Raw genomic sequence first — 12652 nt, 5'->3', positions numbered from 1 at the left:
TTTTCGTGGACTCCTATGACCCAGTAGTGGTCCGATTTGCTCTTGCAGGTGTCTCTGGTGTTACAGACCGGAGTCCAGGTGTTTCCCAAAGAGCGGTTCAGCATCCGGACCACGCCCTCCGAGTCCACGGAGCACGGCGTTCCTGAAAACACACACGAGTCCAGAACTGAAAACGAAAACACATGAGTCCAGAAGGAGTTTGAAATAAGAACACTGAACTAGTCCAAGATTCTATTTAATCGTTTTGAATTTAAATATTCTTCTTGGAGTTTACATGGAAATAATAAGTGTGAATTGACGTTTATATGAAAAACACATTAAATTGTATAAATAATAAAAATAAACATGGTGATTAAGAGTCAGTGATTCTGATTCATGGACAGACACACACACACACACACAGCAGCAGAAATGAAGTAACCGCATAAGAGGTGTAAATAAATGTGTGTTTTTCCTTTAATAAAACTCGTCACTTCATTTGATTTGATATTTGTTCAGGCTGCAGTCGACTTAAACGAGAACGACGACGCTGCGTTAGTGACACTGAACGACAAACTGAGCTGAACCTGTTTGTGACGAGGAAACGACAGAAGAACAGAGTCAATACGACCTTTGAACCACAGTCGACAACGCCAGAGTAAACACAGGTCAGAGTGAACGAGAGTCCGAGTCCGAGTCCCAGTCCCAGTCCCAGTCCCAGTCCCAGTCCCAGTCCCAGTCCGAGTCCCAGTCCCAGTCCCAGTCCCAGTCCGAGTCCGAGTCCGTACCTTCTGCGGTGAAGCCCATCCAGCTGAGGGTGGAGCGGGGGCTCAGGGGCAGAGGCTGGTCCAGGATCAGTCTCTTCTTCTGGGACAGAGACAGAAGCTGCACCCCCAGAGCCTGGTCCCCGTCAAACCCCGTACCTGCACACACACATAACACACACATAACACACACACATAACACACACATAACACACACACGACACACACATAACACACACACATAACACACACACACACACATAACACACACATAACACACAAAAATAACACACACATAACACACAACACACACATGACACACACATAACACACAACACACACATCACACACACATAACACACACATACACACACACATAACACACACACATAAACACACCACACAACACACATGACACACATACACACACATAACACACAACACACACATGACACACACATAACACATAACACACACACACACACATAACACACAACACACAATAACACACACATAACACACAACACACACATAACACACACACATAACACACACACAACACACACATACACACACATAACACACACATAACACACACACATACCACAACAACACACAACACACACACATAACACACAACACACATCATACACACACACACACACACATAACACAACAACACACACACACACACACACATAACACACACATAACACACACACACACACATAACACACACATAACACACACACACACACATAACACACACACACAACACACACACATAACACACACACACACACAACACACCACACACACACACTAACACACACACACACATAACACACACACATAACACACACACACACACACACACAACACACACATAACACACACATACACATAACACACACATAACACACACACAATACACACACACACACACAAACACACACAACACACACATAACACAACATAACACACACATAACACACCACATAACACACACACACACATCACATATAAACACACACACACACACAACACACATAACACACACACACACAATGACACACACATAACACACAACATACCACACATAACACACAACACACACACATAACACACATCACACACACAAACACACACACATACACAACACACATAACACACACAACATAACACACACACATACACACACACACATAACACACACACACACACACAAACACACACAAACACACAACACACACAACACACACACACACATAACACAACACACACACGACACACACACGGGGAAGACCTGGTTTAGTCCTGGCTAGCCTGTTTTAATCCTGTTAGTCCCAGTAGTCTGTTAGTCTTGTCCTGTGTTCCTGTTATACCCACCTCCTGTTAGTCCTGTTTTAGTCCTGTTATAGTCCTGTTATAGTCCTGTTATAGTCCCTGTTCCTGTCCCTGGTTGGTCCTTGGTCCTTGGTTTGTACCTCGTGTAGACCACACACAGCTGCTGTTGTGGGCACTCACACACTGTAGTCCTGTTATGTTATAATCCTGTTATAATCCTGTTATAATCCTGTTATAGTCCTGTTATAGTCCTGTTTTAGTCCTGTTTTAGTCCTGTTATAGTCCTGTTATAGTCCCGGTGTGGTCCCTGGTCTGGTCCAGTCCGTACCTCGGTGGTAGACGACACACAGCTGCTGTCTGTGGGCACTCACACACTGTTAGTCCTGTTATAATCCTGTTATAGTCCTGTTATAGTCCTGTTATAATCCTGTTATAATCCTGTTATCCTGTTATAGTCCTGTTATAGTCCTGTTATAGTCCTGTTATAGTCCTGTTATAGTCCTGTTTTAGTCCTGTTTTAGTCCTGTTTTAGTCCTGTTTTAGTCCTGTTATAGTCCTGTTTTAGTCCTGTTATAGTCCTGTTATAGTCCCGGTGTGGTCCCTGGTCTGGTCCCTGGTCCGGTCTGGGTCTGTACCTCGGTGGTAGACCACACACAGCTGCTGTCCGTGGGCGCTCACACACACCACGTTGCCGCTCAGACTGAACACTTCTCTCTGGAGCCCCCCGATGGTGAAGAGGCGCAGCAGCAGGGCCGAGGTCGCCACGGCAACGAAGCCCCGCCCCAAACACAGCGCCCGGGCGTCCTCGCCGCGAGGCAGGTCCACCACCCACTCCTTATGGGTGTCCCACGACGAGAAGTGCACGCACAACAGCTTACTGCCGAGAAAAAGAGTCAGATGCCCTTCCCGTGTGACAGGTGCCCCTCCCCCCCATGCATCAGGTGCCCCCCTCCCTCCCTCCCTGCGCGTCAGGTGCTCCCCTCCCTCCCTCCCGTACGTCAGGTGTCCCCCCCCTCCCTCCCGTGCGTCAGGTGCTCCCCCCCCGTACGTCAGGTGTCCCCCCCTCCCTCCCGTGCGTCAGGTGCGCTCCTGTACCTGGCGAGCTGGTCGGTGCTGGGGCAGGCGAGCAGCACGGCCTCCTGGGAGATGTCGGCGATGGCGTGCCCGAGGGCGTTGGACAGGTGCATGCCGTGGTGCACCGCCGAGTCGTGGAATTCTACGTCGATGGCGTTTTCCGGCTCATCGTTGTATCCGCGCACGATCCCCACGGAATTCCACATCTGAGAGAGAGAGAGGGCGGAGTTTAAGACCACTGCTCCCACAGAACCTGCTCTACACACAGTCCAGGTCGAGTCCAGGTCGAGTCCAGGTCGAGTCCAGGTCGAGTCCAGGTCGAGTCCAGGTCGAGTCCAGGTCGAGTCCAGGTCGAGTCCAGGTCGAGTCCAGGTCATAGAGCAGGTCTGTCTTGGGTCTTGGCGAGGCCGGACATGTTTCCTGCTCTTGTTTTCCTGCTGTGTCTCTGTCTCGTCTGGTCTGGTGTTTTATATTTTAGAGAGACTCTGTTCTACAGAAGTCAAGAGGGTCACAACAAACGCAAACGCCGCAACAAATACAAATACGACAACACAAACACAAAAGCCACAACACAAACACAAAAGCCACAACACATTAAAAAGCCACAACGGAAGTGACCGTGGGACTCTATTTTCCGATGGACCGATCAAGTGGCAAGTGAAGAAGAAGAACGACAACGTGAAACGAATAACAATAAAACTATAAATTACTTTAACTTCCGTTTCCAACTTCTCCGTTCCTTTACTTTTCACGTTGTCGTTCTTCTTCTTCACTTGCCGCTTGATCGGTCCATCGGAAAATAGAGTCCCACGGTCACTTCCATTGTGGCTTTTTAATGTGTTGTGGCTTTTTCATGTGTTGCGGCTTTTTGATGTGTTGTGGCTATGGATGGGCATGATTAGTCGATTAATCGATAATTGATCATTAAGAATTTCATGGATTCCGTTGATTTTAATGGACAAACTGAATGTATGTTTGTGTGTCGGGGACAAACAGGTGTGTACATGTGTCTCTGCATCAGAAGCAGCGACACACAAACAGTGGGTCAGTCTGTAACGAACCGAAGCACAAATGTGGATTTAACCAGGATTTGTAGAAGAAATTCCACACTTTCCGTTGCGTTGGGACAAGTGTGAGTCCATGTGCACAGTGGATAAAGCAGCACATATGTTTCTGTGTCCAGTGGGAAACAGTTTTTCCAGGTGAGAGTCGCTCAATGTGGATGACGAGGCCCCGCCCCCCTCCCCCCGTACGCTGTCCTGGGTTTGACAAACACAAATCTGGTCACACTGACCTGTATTCACCTGAGTCATGTCTTTTAATCCAACACAAGTTGAACCACATCAGCGACACAAGAGCTGGAGTTTTATCTTCACTTAGTTTATGTAAATTAGTGATGTGGTTTTAAGTTTTGTTTCTGTGAGATTTGAACAAAACTGAATTAAACACATTATAATGTCAAACAGCTGATGTGGATCTAGAGTCGTTATGTTTATATGTCGTAAAGTTGAATTTATTGATGCAGATTAGTGCAGATAGTAATAATAATGATGATCATTTTAATAGAAAAACGTTCATGATTAATCGATAATCGATCGTTAATTCTTCCGACGATCGATTAAGAAAATTTCATCAAATGCCCGTCACTACACAGCTTTTTGTTGTGTTGTCACATTTGTATTTGTTGTGGCGTTTGCGTTTGTTGTGACCCTCTCGGCTTCCGTACTGTTCTGCTCTCTGAACTTTAACTCTGGATTTGATCATTTGGTCTAAACACAATTTGTCACTACTTTCTCAACAAAAAGTTCAGACTCGGGTGAACCTGGGTCCATAAGTGTAGTTTTCGTGGTTTTAGTGGATGAAGGAAAACGTCGCCCTAAACACGACACACGGTTCATGAAGCCAAACGCAGCAGTTTCAGACGGACGAGTGAAACCTGTACCATGAATCTGTGTGTGAGGTGGGCGGGGGTGGAGCCGGGCTGAAACGCTCTCTGAGGAGGCGTGGGCATGGGACCCTCGTACACGGGCCGCAGGGACACGGGCGGACCAGCAGGAGGTGCTATAGAACTGCCCCCGTCGTCGTCATCATCAGGAAACTTCTGTCCCCCGAGTTTCAGAGAACCAGTGTCTGAGGAGAGAAGAGCACAAGATCACACACAGAAGACCGCGTTCACTTCAGTCTGTCTGTTTGAGGAGTTTTTAGTTTTATTGTAAAAGTAAAGTTTCTCTGGAGTATTAACTGGAACACGTCACATATTTAGTTCGTAGAGACAAAGTCGATTTTGCAGAACATCGCGTCGTCTTGAAGCGACGGTGTTGGTGTAAAGGACGTTACCCTCACCCAGGGAGTTGTCGTCTTCGAGGAAAGCCGCTCTGTTCCTGACGCGTCCGGTCGGCGTGATGATGTCGTCGTCGTCGGCCTGCGGTCGCCGCGGAGACTCGCCCTCGTCCATCGGCCCGTCCTCGTCTCCGTCGAACAGGTCGTCAAAGTCCCGCCCCGCGGTCGACTCCGAGGGCTGCCACGACAACACACTGTTTACACACGGTCGCCACGACAACACACTGTTTACACACGGTCGCCACGACAACACACTGTTTACACACGGTCGCCACGACAACACACTGTTTACACACAGTTTCCATGACAACACACTGTTTACACACGGTCGCCGTGACAACACACTGTTTACACACAGTTTCCATGACAACACACTGTAGTACTCTTATATCTGTGTTAGTACAGTAGTAGTAACAGTAGTTGTTGTAGTAGTTGTAACAGTAATAGTAGTAATAGTAGTAGTAGTAGTAGTAGTAGTAGCAGAAGCAGTAACAGTAATAGTAGTAATAGTAGTAGTAGTAGTAGTAGTAGTAGTAGTAGCAGAAGCAGTAACAGTAATAGTAGTAATAGTAGTAGTAGTAGTAGTAGTAGTAGTAGTAGTAGTAGTAGTAGTAGTAGTAGCAGTAGCAGAAGCAGTAACAGTAATAGTAGTAATAGTAGTAGTAGTAGTAGTAGTAGTAGTAGTAGTAGTAGCAGAAGCAGTAACAGTAATAGTAGTAATAGTAGTAGTAGTAGTAGTAGTAGTAGTAGTAGTAGTAGTAGCAGTAGCAGAAGCAGTACAGTAATAGTAGTAGTAGTAGTAGTAGTAGTAGTAGTAGTAGTAGTAGTAGTAGCAGTAGCAGAAGCAGTAACAGTAATAGTAGCAGTAGTCCTGGTCCTTGTACCTTGCTGTGTCCCTGGGGCCCCTGACACACTCCGTCCAGGAGCCCCACACATCCCTCTGTGTCGGTGTAAACGAGCTGAGCTCCAGACGGACTCCAGGCCACAGAACAAACACTGAAACCCTTCTCATGCTTCTGTCTGAAACACAAACACACTGGACTGTAGTACTAGTACTGCAATACTGTAGTACTATAGTACAAACACTGAGGCCCGTCTCATGTTTCTGAAACACACAATATCCACTGAGACGACTACACTGTACTGTAGTACTGTTATATTTATATCAGGGCTGGGCACGTTAACGAGTTAATTTTGCGTTAACTAATTGATTAATTATGGCTGATCATTATTTTTCTCCCCTTAAGTTTTTATTTTCATTTTGTTTATTGTGAGCGTCTGTTGCTCACTTTTATTTTGAACAAGTCCATGGTGAGCGAGTGTAGAATGTTTCTGCTGCAGCGTCACAGAAACGGAGAAAAGAAAGAGATAAACAAACACGGAGACGCGAGGAACTTTTACACAGACATTTTCATTTTAAAGTTTTAAAGTGTAAAATGTGTAAAACTCAAACGCTGAACTGTCTCATCAGCAGAGTTTCACGAGTCTGAAATATCAAACCCACAAACTCTGATGTAAATCAAACAGTCAAACAAGTGGAACGAAGCTTCGGCCGAACCATCTTCATCACTATTAACATGATTAACACATTCGATTTTTGTCCAGTCCTGATGTCGTAAATGCACCTGTCACTCACTCTCTCACCAATAGGAGGAGTTTTACCTCTCGAGACAAAGTTTGGAGCCGACGTCCCAGATCACGATGGCTCCGCCCACAGACGCCGCCGCCAAACGTTTACCACACGGAGACCAGCTCACCACGTTCACCGGCTACAACACAGACAGAGGGATAAACCGGGTCTGGACCAGTTTTTATTTCAGTCCAGCAGACTGAGCGGGCGTGCTGTTACCTGAGTGATGATGTCATCGGTCAAAGTGGTCACATGACTCCAGGTGTCCCTCTCGTACAGGTGAACTTTGTCTTCAACCGGAACGGCCAAAAACTGCCAAGACACAGCAGAGTGTGAGTGACGGGGCATCTGGTTTAAACAGAGGACAGTTCTAACAGAAGCGGTCGTACTTTCCCGGCGCCGGGCTGAAACTCCAGGCGGCACAGAGACTTGGCGTTGGACACGTCGTTGGATTTGTGCAGCAGGTTCCAGCGGGTCACCTGACGCTGAGGACCAATCACAGACGAGACACGGACGATTAAAAACCACACCAATAAAACCGACAAATCTGAACGAAGAAAAGCAGAAGGACAAACCTGCTCCTCGATGTCCCACACGACCACGGAGCCGTCGCAGCTGGACGACGCCTGAAGGACCAAGACGCACGTTAGAACATCACAGGAACATCACAGGAACATCACAGGAACATCACAAGAACATCACAAGAACATCACAAGAACATCACAAGAACATCACAAGAACATCACAAGAACATCACAAGAACATCACAGGAACATCACAGGAACATCACACGAACATCACAAGAACATCACAGGAACATCACAGGAACATCACAGGAACATCACAGAAACACCACAGGAACATCACAGGAACATCACAGGAACATCACAGGAACATCACAGGAACATCACAGGAACATCACAGAAACACACAAAGAACATCACAGGAACATCACAGGAACATCACAGAAACACAGAACATCACAAGAACATCACAGAACATCACGGAACATCACAGAACATCACAGAACATCACAGAACATCACGGAACATCACAGAACATCACAGAACATCACAGAACATCACAGAACATCACGGAACATCACAGAACATCACGGAACATCACAGAACATCACGGAACATCACAGAACATCACAGAACATCACGGAACATCACGGAACATCACAGAACATCACACGAACATCACAGAACATCACACGAACATCACAAGAACATCACACGAACATCACACGAACATCACACAGAACATCACAAACAGAACATCACATCGAACATCACAGGAACATCACAGAACATCACAGGAACATCACAGGAACATCACAGGAACATCACAACAGAACATCACACATCACACGAACATCACAAGAACATTCACAAGAACATCACACGAACATCACAAGAACATCACAACGAACATCACACGAACATCACACAACAGAACATCACACGAACATCACACGAACATCACAAGAACATCACACGAACATCACAAGACGAACATCACAAGAACATCACAAAGAACATCACACGAACATCACAGAACAACATCACAACATCACAAGAACATCACACGAACATCACACGAACATCACACGAACATCACAGGAACATCACAAGAACATCACACGAACATCACACGAACATCACACGAACATCACACGAACATCACAAGAACATCACAAGAACATCACACGAACATCACAAGAACATCACACGAACATCACACGAACATCACACGAACATCACACGAACATCACAAGAACATCACAAGAACATCACACGAACATCACACGAACATCACAAGAACATCACAAGAACATCACAAGAACATCACACGAACATCACACATCACAAGAACATCACAAACATCACAGAACATCACATCACAGAACATCACAGAACAACAGAACATCACACAGAACATCACACGAACATCACAAGAACATCACAAGAACATCACACAACATCACACGAACATCACACGAACATCACAGAACATCACACGAACATCACGAACATCGAACATCACAGAACATCACACGAACATCACAGAACATCACACAGAACATCACACGAACATCACACATCACAGGAACATCACGAACATCACACGAACATCACAAGAACATCACAAGAACATCACACGAACATCACACGAACATCACACGAACATCACAGGAACATCACAGGAACATCACACGAACATCACACGAACATCACAAGAACATCACACGAACATCACACGAACATCACACGAACATCACAGGAACATCACAAGAACATCACACGAACATCACAAGAACATCACAAGAACATCACAGAACATCACAGGAACATCACACGAACATCACACGAACATCACAAGAACATCACAGGAACATCACAGGAACATCACATGAACATCACATGAACATCACATGAACACAGCTGCAGAATCCGTGTGTCGTTCGTTCATTCGTTTTTCAATATAAAACCAAAAATAAGAAAACGAAAAAACAACAGTTTTCTTCATTATTTGTCTCCAAAACCAAAATGAAAAAAAGATAATGATTTGTTTTTTTTAGTTTTCGATTTTGTGTTTAAATGAAGAATGGAAAAAACGGAGAACGGCCGTTTCCTGTTTACGTGACTTCAGTGACTGCGATGTCGGACTGAACCAGGTCTGATCCAGGTCCGAGACCAGACCGGGTCAGACCGGGACCAGACCGGGACCAGACTGGGACCAGGGTGGACTCTGAGCTTTGACTCCAAGCCTCAGCTTCGAGCTCTGAGCCTCTGGTCTGGTCCCGCTCTGGTCCCGGTCTGGTCCCGGACCTGGTCCATTTGAACCAAAAGCTCTTAGTTGGGTTGGTTTTCGTTGGTGTGAAAGCGTCAGTCGGATGCTTTGCTCCACCTCAGAACCAGCCGTGGTTCTTGAGTGTGGAGGACCGGAGCAGCTCGTCCGGACCTGTAGTCCACAGAACATTCTCACTTTCCCTGCACGGAACCAGCCGTGGTCTCGGTCTCAGTTCCGCTCTGGTCTCGGACCTGGATCAGTCCTGGTTCAGTCCGTACGCGGTGCAAAAGTCCGACATCGCAGTCACAGAAGTCACATAAACGGGAAACGGCCGTTATCTGTTTTTTCCATTTTTCATTAAAACACAAAATGAAAAATGAAAAAAGAATCCGTTTTTTCATTTTGGTTTTGGAGACAAATGATGAAGAAAACTGTTGTTTTTTCGTTTTCTTATTTTTGGTTTTATATTGAAAAACGAATGAACGACACAGATTCTGCAGACTCACACCTACAGGTTTGTGTTTCTATTTTTATTCTGTTTTATTTGTTCATCATCATCGTTCTGAAGCTGCTGCGTCTGAGGAGATTTTGAACTTTCATTGATAATTTCAAACTAAATAAATCCTCCAGACAAACTTTAATCTGACTTTTTTTTTTTATTTAAAACCATCATGTCCTGGGACTTTTCTGCACAAACCAGAATGAGCAAAAACTTCCCAAAGAATATTTTAAAAAGTTTTACAATTTGTTCATTTTTCGTTTAATATTTAGTTTTAAGAAGTGTGGCGGTTTTTGATTTTGACGTGTTTTTTATGGCTTTAGTTCAGATTACATTAATTTTTGTGAACAATTAGTCACAATTACTCTAAATTCTGCTGTCTGACTTAACTGGAACCAAGAACATGAGCACATTTCCCTGATTTCAGCGTCATTGTGTCGGCTTCCAGTTTGTTTTAGAGCTGATTTTATAGTTTGTTTTAAAAGTAAAGCCCGACCGATATGGATTTTGTTGTGGCCAATATGATATCAATAAAATGTGAGTTAGAGCTGCCGATATAATCGCTGATATATTTAGTGATGTAAAAATTCACTGTAAATTGTTTAAAAAACTTGGGTTTGGCTCTGGTGGATTTTAAATTGGGTTTATTTCGATGACGTTTCTTGTTCTTCTGACTCTTTGTGTCGGACTAATGACATTTTTACATCACATTCTTTTTATGCTTTTTATAGTTTTTGCTTTTATTTTGATTTTACTGGTTTTATCGTTTCAAAACTGTGTGACCAAATTTAAACAATTTTCCTTTTTGTTGTCTTCATTTTCTGATCTGTGTGCAGCACTTTGGCCTTGTGCTTTGGAGTCCTGTTTTAGTCCAGTCCTAGTCCCGTTTTAGTCCAGTCCTAGTCCCGTTTTAGTCCAGTCCTAGTCCCGTTTTAGTCCAGTCCTAGTCCCGTTTTAGTCCAGTCCTAGTCCCGTTTTAGTCCAGTCCTAGTCCCGTTTTAGTCCAGTCCTAGTCCCGTTTTAGTCCAGTCCTAGTCCCGTTTTAGTCCAGTCCTAGTCCCGTTTTAGTCCAGTCCTAGTCCCGTTTTAGTCCAGTCCTAGTCCCGTTTTAGTCCAGTCCTAGTCCCGTTTTAGTCCAGTCCTAGTCCCGTTTTAGTCCAGTCCTTAGTCCCGTTTTAGTCCAGTCCTTGTCCCGTTTTAGTCCAGTCCTAGTCCCGTTTTAGTCCAGTCCTAGTCCCGTTTTAGTCCAGTCCTAGTCCCGTTTTAGTCCAGTCCTAGTCCCGTTTTAGTCCAGTCCTAGTCCCGTTTTAGTCCAGTCCTTGTCCCGTTTTAGTCCAGTCCTAGTCCCGTTTTAGTCCCGTTTTAGTCCAGTCCTAGTCCCGTTTTAGACCAGTCCTTGTCCCGTTTTAATCCAGTCCTAGTCCCGTTTTAGTCCAGTCCTAGTCCCGTTTTAGTCCAGTCCTTGTCCCGTTTTAGTCCAGTCCTTGTCCCGTTTTAGTCCAGTCCTAGTCCCGTTTTAGTCCAGTCCTAGTCCCGTTTTAGTCCAGTCCTAGTCCCGTTTTAGTCCAGTCCTTGTCCCGTTTTAATCCAGTCCTAGTCCCGTTTTAGTCCAGTCCTAGTCCCGTTTTAGTCCAGTCCTAGTCCCGTTTTAGTCCAGTCCTAGTCCCGTTTTAGTCCAGTCCTAGTCCCGTTTTAGTCCAGTCCTAGTCCCGTTTTAGTCCAGTCCTAGTCCCGTTTTAGTCCAGTCCTAGTCCCGTTTTAGTCCAGTCCTAGTCCTAGTCCCGTTTTAGTCCAGTCCTTTTAGTCCAGTCCGTTTTAGTCCAGTCCTAGTCCCGTTTTAATCCAGTCCTAGTCCCGTTTTAGTCCAGTCCTAGTCCCGTTTTAGTCCAGTCCTAGTCCCGTTTTAGTCCAGTCCTAGTCCCGTTTTAGTCCAGTCCTAGTCCCGTTTTAGTCCAGTCCTAGTCCCGTTTTAGTCAGTCCTAGTCCAGTCCGTTTTAGTCCAGTCCTAGTCCCGTTTTAGTCCAGTCCTAGTCCCGTTTTTAGTCCAGTCCTAGTCCCGTTTTAGTCCAGTCCTAGTCCCGTTTTAGTCCAGTCCTAGTCCCGTTTTAGTCCAGTCCTAGTCCCGTTTTAGTCTCATCTTAGTCCAGTCGTAGTCCTGTTTTAGTTCTGTTTTGGTCCCGTCTTGGTCCCCGTTTCAGTCTCATCTTAGTCCTGTCGTAGTTC

General features: G+C 45.4%; 1 protein-coding gene across 1 annotated transcript in view; it reads right to left on the bottom strand.

The window, feature by feature from the left end:
• Positions 1-12652, bottom strand: part of wdhd1 (WD repeat and HMG-box DNA binding protein 1) — a 50680-nt gene that overhangs the window by 24989 nt on the left and 13039 nt on the right. Inside the window, exons 5-16 of the mRNA XM_055154394.1 lie at positions 10614-10617; positions 7710-7760; positions 7524-7619; positions 7354-7446; positions 7167-7273; positions 6389-6524; positions 5508-5682; positions 5107-5294; positions 3186-3370; positions 2726-2967; positions 768-902; positions 3-142 (exon numbers count right to left, since the gene is read on the bottom strand). Coding sequence (XP_055010369.1) covers positions 3-142; positions 768-902; positions 2726-2967; positions 3186-3370; positions 5107-5294; positions 5508-5682; positions 6389-6524; positions 7167-7273; positions 7354-7446; positions 7524-7619; positions 7710-7760; positions 10614-10617 — 1552 coding nt within the window. The remainder of the gene's footprint in view (positions 1-2; positions 143-767; positions 903-2725; positions 2968-3185; positions 3371-5106; positions 5295-5507; positions 5683-6388; positions 6525-7166; positions 7274-7353; positions 7447-7523; positions 7620-7709; positions 7761-10613; positions 10618-12652) is intronic.

The sequence above is a fragment of the Boleophthalmus pectinirostris genome, unplaced genomic scaffold, assembly GCF_026225935.1.
Source record: "Boleophthalmus pectinirostris isolate CB_2022bp ecotype Guang Dong unplaced genomic scaffold, ASM2622593v1 HiC_scaffold_19, whole genome shotgun sequence".
Taxonomy (NCBI): domain Eukaryota; kingdom Metazoa; phylum Chordata; class Actinopteri; order Gobiiformes; family Gobiidae; genus Boleophthalmus; species Boleophthalmus pectinirostris.
Note: the sequence above shows the minus strand (reverse complement) of the source record. Positions and strands in the feature narration are given on the sequence as shown.